The 7,867-nt window shown below is 43.2% G+C and overlaps 1 protein-coding gene across 1 annotated transcript in view; it reads left to right on the top strand.

Annotated features, from left to right (window-relative positions):
- The first annotated feature begins 419 nt into the window (after nucleotides 1–419).
- megf11 (multiple EGF-like-domains 11) overlaps nucleotides 420–7,867 on the top strand; it is a 52,450-nt gene continuing 45,002 nt past the window's right edge. Inside the window, exons 1-2 of the mRNA XM_062389234.1 lie at nucleotides 420–495; nucleotides 5,409–5,501. Coding sequence (XP_062245218.1) covers nucleotides 435–495; nucleotides 5,409–5,501 — 154 coding nt within the window. The 5' untranslated portion in view covers nucleotides 420–434. The remainder of the gene's footprint in view (nucleotides 496–5,408; nucleotides 5,502–7,867) is intronic.

Below are 7,867 nucleotides of genomic sequence, written 5' to 3'. Positions count from 1 at the left end.
CCAGGCACAGGTACGTTTACAAGAGTCTTGTCCCCACATTTATTACATCAGTGGCCATCGACCTTTACTGTCCCCCAAAACCACATCCAGGTCCACGAAGGTCACAATAAACATACTTGTTAATGTTCTTGTGAAGGAGAATGAGCCAGAATCAGACTGTAATCATTTTACAATAAATGTTCTGATTACTCAAATGAGAATTGAGATAAAGTACTGGCTTTTATTTTGTGAGTATTTTACACAAAATTTCACTGGTGTTAATTCTTCTTCCTCGGTCCTATTTTATAAACTTGCCCATGAAAACGAAAATATTATAGTACAGGTAACATTTTCCTACCCTTTAGAAAGGGTGGCTCTTTGCATTACGTCGCCCTCTCTTTGTCTGTTTCTCCAGGATCAGCTATAAGACGGCTTACCGGCGGGGGGTGAGGACCATGTATAGACGCCGCTCACAGTGTTGCCCTGGTTACTTTGAGAGCGGAGACTTGTGTGTTCGTAAGTAACTCCTTTGTCGCTGATGACATTTCAGGTTATGTCTTAGAGAAAAGGAGTAAATATTAGGATTGATCCTTCAGCGCAGCGGCTTTACAACTCCCTGCCAGGCCGCTTTATCACAAGCGTCCGATGACATTCTACCACAACCTCCTCTAGAATCCACGAGAATTTATTCATTTTCAAGACGATTGAGCGTGATTTAACATAAAGGAACAGAGTTTAACACCATACCCTGCTCCCAGCTTTACTCTTCCCACAGGAGTCATCTAACTGAAGTTATATAACAATGAGAAAAATTAACGAGCCAAGAGGGCCCTAGTTACAGACTGAGTAGTAATAGCATCCGCCATAAAAACTACACTGGAAATTCAATAACATAAAAGAAGCAGAAGCCATGGAAATTGGACCATAGCAATATGCTGATTACAATCCCTCACTGTCATTTTATATGGCTTCGTTAACGGTCATCAATTCTATTTTTACCCGCACACATCAAACTGCATATTTTGGCCGAATAAAGACAGAACACATAGCTTCTGAGAGCTGTGTTTTTGATATTCTCGCCTTAACTAATGTTTTATTCTCTTTCAAATGAGAATAGACTCACATTTTAATATTTTCCGAGATCCTTTTGCAGCACGAGGGAGTGACTGCTACGTTGACTGCAGCCATGTGTTTTTTTTCTCTTGGACCACAGCTGTGTTTGTCCTTGTCTATATGGCTTCACTCGCCTGCGGACAGCAGAGCACCGGGAAACCAGCCTGCCAAGAATAAGAGCTGGTGTGATTATCAGGGGTCTTGAGGAGGGAGGAGCAGATTGATCAATAATGTATTCATTAACCATTTGGCTGACAGCAGAGGTATTTGTTCATTTATAGTCTTTCCAGGGTGTTAACCAGGTGAAGATGAGAAAATGGAGGTGCCTCTCACGTGTGGCCTCCCTCGCTGTGGGAACAGTAGGTTTTATTTTGATATAATTTTGAGTTGAGGGTGACAGAACAGCCCGGCCCCCTTTAAGTGGGGGGACTGCGTTGATCGGGGCCAAGAGGGCAGTGTTTGCTTTCTGCTGTCTCTGCAAACTGTTCCACCCTTTTTAATCCGAGCACTCTCACTACCAGGATTAAGAGATTTGTACTCCCAAAGCTGTTTTGCATGTAGCGACCAAAGGACGCCCCCTTCTGTGAGAAGTAAATTGATCCCAAATTTTACTCAAGTCGTCTATTTCCGGACATTTTGTTGTGCACTGAATGCAAAATATCCCTCCCCCTTGTGTATTGTCAGTTTACAGTAGCTTCCTCCATAAATTCTGTTTCATTAAAAGTCAGAAATGTTTGAAGAGTGTTTGCCTTTTAATCCTGCTTCTGTTTTGTTTTTTTTATTTATTATCATCATCAACCCTTACTGTAGCTCTAGTGAGAGCTAGAGTGGCTAATGAAGCTGGGGACGTGCAGACCTTGAATGAACCCAAATTATCACACAGATGCACAGAGGGAGACGCTAAACCACCGACATAATCTTTACGCATGTTTTTACTCCCAACGAGGAGGTTATGTTTTCACCCCTGCCCGTTGGTTGGTTTGATTGTAAGCAAGATTATAGTAAACCAACTGAGATTTCCATGAAACTTGATGGAGTTATGGGACAGGGGCTAAGAAAGAATCCATTAAATTTGGTGTGGATCTGGAGGCTGATTTAAAAAAAAATCTGCTATGTTTATAGACTGATATTTTATTGTATAGATCCCAATACAGATTTTCATATAGTGATTTTAAAAGTTGTTTCATAAAGCCCAGTTCTCTTACGACGGGGATGTCACTTACTTCAAGATATTTTACCAAACTATGTTTAATCCTCCGGCTCTTCTGTGTCATCCTGCTACAGAATGACACATCAAGCTGGAGGAGGTGAAACACTTCAGTGGACAACAGTTGTAAAGACCTCATTGTTTTGTCCAAACCCATCCGAGAGACACTAACCAAGCCGATTAACGACATATCATGGGGCATGTTACCACTACATGTACCTTCACCCCCTTCGTCAGGCTGGTTGTTGCAGACAGAGCTTTAAGCATAGTTCACACTAGGCGGACTGCTGGGCCCTGGCGGGGATGTGCCATTCTAGTTTTGTTTGTTATTTAATTTAATACCATCTTCATATGCGAGGTCTCAAATTTCCGGAGCAATCCTCTATACGTAAAACTGTTTTGCGACATGAGGTGTTTATTAATTCTACGACCTATGATATGTCATTACTTATTACCTTAACTGTAACTAGCCCACGTCGAGGATATGAAGAACTTGTTTCCCTCCCAATAAGCATGATTGTTATGATTGTGCTTGTGGAAGTGAGAGGAGCTCACGAATGACAACAGCTTGTAATATCTTCCGAGGCTGGCGGTCTCTGCAGGGCTGTGAGTCCTCTCCTTCTAGCAGAGCATTTACTCCAGATGTCTCCCCCATGACTCTCGCGTGTCCATCGCCGGAATTTAATTCTGAAATGACGTTCGGTGGCAGAATTAGTTGGGTTTTGATAAAGTTTCAGGCGGCGATACGTGAGCACATCTCACATTTGGGTTTTGATGATCGCGAAGACGATGAGATTTTTTTTTTTCTTCAGAAAGGGAGTCTGAGCTTTTGATTTCTTTTTCATTTTCGGCTTTGTTGCGTTTTTTTCTTTTTCTTTTTAATGCTTCAAAGACACAGTTTTAAAATAAATCTTCTCAGTGCCAGACGATGGAGACATGTGGAAGAAGCTTTGGAGGGAGTTGTTTGATATGTTCCGTAGACATCGCTCTTGAAATGATTCAGCCGCCATCACAGTAATGTTCCAGGTTTTTCACTTCATTTTGCACCACTAAACACCACTGTTATAAACCATAAATAAACAGCATTGTACTGGTAAGTCTTTTCCCCATGAAGATCTCTTTTATCTGACATTTTAAGAGATTGTAGTTTGACTGTGTAAGAATATGAAATGTATTAACACTGCATGACAATCACCAATTAGCTCCATTGTTCCCTGCTCTGATAACACCTCTGCATAATGAGTTAGATGAGCTTTTTATCTAGATGAAAGACTCAATTTTCCGACAGATTCCTTAGACGTGAGTTAAGCAGAGTGATTCATGAATTTCAATTAAAATGAAAGACCTACCTCCTACTTTATTATGCCATCCCTTTAGTACACCGGTTCAGATCTCAGGAGAAGGGTGCACTTTATCCTTTCTCCCATATTCAAAACTTCATTTCCATATTTCTTTTTTTCCTAAAGGATGTGACACATTTGCATTTCCCTGTTCTCGCTGATCAGAATTCGCTGATTGAAACCAAACGAATCATCTCATCATGGTGACATTGAATTCGTCTCCTCTTCCCTTTGAATACTCTGCATACTGTGGACTCATTGATTACAGGTAGTCGATGTCACACCTTCGTCAGCACAAATGTTCAAGCTCTTCCTCCTTGTCTTTCTGCTGTCCTACTGAAATTAGACAGTTTTCCTGTCAGAGAACTGATGCCTAGAAATCTGCCTTGAATTATCTTTCAATCTCTGGTTTAACATTTTTGCCTCTGGAGCATTTCTGCGATTATCCCCGGCTTGTGAGTGTTTGGGATTCACTCCTCTTTCTCCTTTACCCGCTACATCTCTCTTCTGGCGGTGGATCCTAATCGAAGCCTGATTGAGTGATAATCTATAGCAGCACTGTCCAGGCCTGCAGCCAGCTTCTGCTGACCTCTCTCTCTGCCTGCAGAATGAGCTCCATAGTGTTGCACACAGAGCTGCAACATCACCTAGGGGCTTATGGTGTTTAAATAGATGGGGTTCTTGTTCCCCTCTTTTCACGCTCTATCATAAAACAAAAACATTTAGAAGCATCAGACGAGCGATAGATATTCTGCATGTGTTGCATATGCACCTGCCAAGTGAAATGGTGAAATGCTGGTGAAATCCAGTCATGTATTGTTGAGTTGTTTTGTAGACACACACACACACACACTGACAGGGGCAAAAACAAATCCATGCTTGCACCTCTACGCAGGTGAACAGGGTAAACAAGAGACGCACAGTTTGGATGGAGTGCTGGATGAGGTCTGATCAGTTAAGAGGACAGATTGTCTCTCCCACTGCCCTTGGGTTGTGTACCATTCCTCTTAAGGCCAAGTGGACTCCTGATTCCCATCAGGCGGGGTCTCTCTCTCTTGTTGTATGGGCCTGACTGTCTCCTTCCTCAGATAAGAGCCTGTATGTCTTAACTCTGCTGGCCAAATGCCCTTGCCACAGATTTATTCATGCTAAGTGCTTTTGTGATACTTTTCCTTCACACCCAAAACTAGCTCTGTAGGAAAAAAACAACAAAAAAACTCCTTGTAGGTCACTTTATTATCCAGCTGAACCAAACTTCCAGCTCATGCAAACACGCTCCCATGAATACTAATGTCGACCCAATCAATCGGGTGCCGTGTTGCTCGATATGAATGATCAAGAAAACTGCACACTTAGTAAACACTGCAGTGCCCGGACCAGCTACATTAAAGCATCACCGTATGACAAAGTACTGGCTGATCAAATTAGAGGGGATTTACAGCTTGTTCCCTCACAGCTCAGCCTGCTGATAACAGCTCATTGTGCAAAGTAAAGCTCTGTGATAAACCAAGATGTTGACCAAAGACTCAATCTCCTCAGAAATAACTGAGTCCAGTGTCAAGTAGAGAAACTGGATCTTGAATATGAGAGCCACAACTAAGATTTAGTAACTTGAAGGCATTGGAGAGAACCTGAGTGTTGAACCTCAAGGGCCATTATCTTTGAGCTGTTATCTTAGTGGTTTTTATTATGCTGTTTATCGGTGGTGTAATGATGTTTTACACTTGTTATGCACTGCTCTGATGAGGGAATGTCTCTGTTTGTCTCAGCACTGTGCACAGAGGAGTGTGTCCACGGGCGCTGCGTGTCTCCGGATACATGCCAGTGTGAGCCCGGATGGGGCGGGCTGGACTGCTCCAGTGGTGAGTGCACTTTGTTTCTAAACCTACAATGCATTTAGATTTATGCTATGTCTAACGGTGTTCACAGCCAGGTAGTCCATAAGACTTTGCTGTGAATCTGTTTTGCCTCAATGTACATGTACCTCAAAGCTGCTCAGCTTTGTATCCTCTCTTCTTAGCAAACATAGCCAACGGAACAGGTAAGTCACAATGAATTCATTCTCATTTGCTGGAAGTGGAAATGATTTGCTTGATGAATGTAACAGATGGATGGATGGTTGCTTCCCCCTGTGTCTACACGGTTCTCTGTTATGGTCTTAATCATGATTAGACTGGTGCCGGAGACTTGTTCAGTGGAAGGATGAATCACTGCCAAGCTCAAACAAACCGTGGCGGTGGCCTTTATGTTGACTGGGTTCACCTCAGCTTCCAGAGCAGGATGGGCGGATGGAGTTAAATGTATCCACCCTGCAATCAGCTAAATGCTGGAGCGTCACTGGGGCCAGCCAGGAGGAAATAATCCATTTATACCTTTTGATATTTATGTCTACAGTGAAATATTGCATGTGCAAACAGGAGGCCCTTCTTCTCAGGTCAGGACAGAGATAGCAATGATCAAGGCCACTCTGGACGGACTCAACCCTTCCTGACCCCAACTTCTCCACCTGACTTGTCCCAGTAGCATTTAACTCTCATTGCCTATTGCATATTTAGGAATGAGTAATGGAAGCTAAAATGAAATCAGTAGTGTTATTGTATAGATCTATGAGTTTTCATTAGCAAGAGAGCAATTCAACTGATTAGCCACTGTGTGTAAATCAGCTGCGCTCGCTGCAGTGCCGGTCCAATGGAGGTGGATTCATGGGCTTAAGTGACAAGCCTGAGCTGTTTGCCTCTGCTTGCTCCCAGTAGACATGGTGAGGGTCCTACGGGGAGGATGCTGAGTGCAGGGCCCCCCCGAGATGCTTGTCCTGCTCTTGGTTGGTTAGGGGTGCAGCGGCGTGTGCCTTTCAGCCTTCAGGTGCTAGGCTAATCCGCCTTATTAAAATAGACTTGATGATTGAGACAGAGGCATTATTCATAACTTTGGATTTCCATACCAGGCATGATTCCAGGCTTTTTCATTTACGAGCTTTCATCTGTAGAAATGAGCAATGTGTGCCAATTTTTTAATTAAATCTGTACTCTTTTTCCTTAGTGTAAATGGTTCTGCATGTTTATTTCGTCTTTCATTGTAAATCGTTCTCTCACCCAGCACTGACGGTTGATGCAAGCTTTAATGGAATTCATGTAAGTGTATGTGACTGTCATGTTATGGTTCAAATGGGCTGAAAAGTACATATTACAATTTATGTGGTTCAAACACAATCAATCCTGTGGTAGATTTTGTGTTTCAGTATCTGGTTTTGCATCATAAGAGTCAGCTCTTTGATATGATAGCTGGTGAGAGGGCAGAGATGGCCGCTCGCTTGACAAAGGATGTGTGATAAAATAAAAAGTGTGTCACCAAGGCTTGGAGATGAAGCCCAACCGTGGGATGCTGAGCGGCCGAAAGCTGAAGTGACAGCCTTTCAGCCTGTGATCTGGAGCCGCATCAAAGGCTTGGACCATGTTTCTGGAGCAGCACCCACCAGAAAGCAGTTTTGTATATGGGTCAGGTGGAGAAAGTAAAGGAGTTGGACTGTTTGTGGCCAGAAAAGAGAAGGAGATAAAGGCAGGAGGGATTCAGTGTGTTGTGTCGGGAGAGTGCTGGTGAAGGCTGAAGAAAGATATCACCTGTTTTTCCCCCGCTGGTGTCCACCTGCTGTAGACAGAAAAACATCTCATCCTCTTTCTCGGCCTGAGGCAACCGTCCCACTGAGATCAGACCTGCCCTGTGACCTGCATGGAGTCCTGGGGCGTCTTAGACTCATCTCAAGGACACACTGTTGGATATGAACCAAAGATAAAACAGCACTACAGGACGCCGCCTGTTGTTGACTGTTGTTTTCAAATGTGGTCTCGTTCGACATCTATCGCATGTGGATTTGGAGCAGCCAGTGTGGAGGCTGTGTTCTCTCAGCAGAGCGATGAATGATTAATTGCTGCTGTCGGTTGGTGCGATTGCCCTAATGCCTGTGTTTCGTGGTTGCGAACCCTAATGCCCTTTAACATTTTTTTCTGATCTCATGTTATGAAATGAGTAAAGCTCGTGAGGACAATGAGAGAGTGTGGTGACATGTACCGGTTCATGTGTTAATGTTTTCACTGCTGTGCTTGTGTTTTCTGTTGCTTTGCCTTCTGCTTGTTTTTGTTTTGTATATAATGAAGTTTGTCTTGTGTGTGCTGCTGAGTTTGCTATTTGGGTTTGTCTTTAAAAAACATTGTTGTCAGTAGAATTATAATCC

The sequence above is a fragment of the Platichthys flesus genome, chromosome 6, assembly GCF_949316205.1.
Source record: "Platichthys flesus chromosome 6, fPlaFle2.1, whole genome shotgun sequence".
Taxonomy (NCBI): domain Eukaryota; kingdom Metazoa; phylum Chordata; class Actinopteri; order Pleuronectiformes; family Pleuronectidae; genus Platichthys; species Platichthys flesus.
The sequence above is the reverse complement of the archived record's forward strand: the minus strand, read 5'-3'. Positions and strand labels throughout refer to the sequence as shown.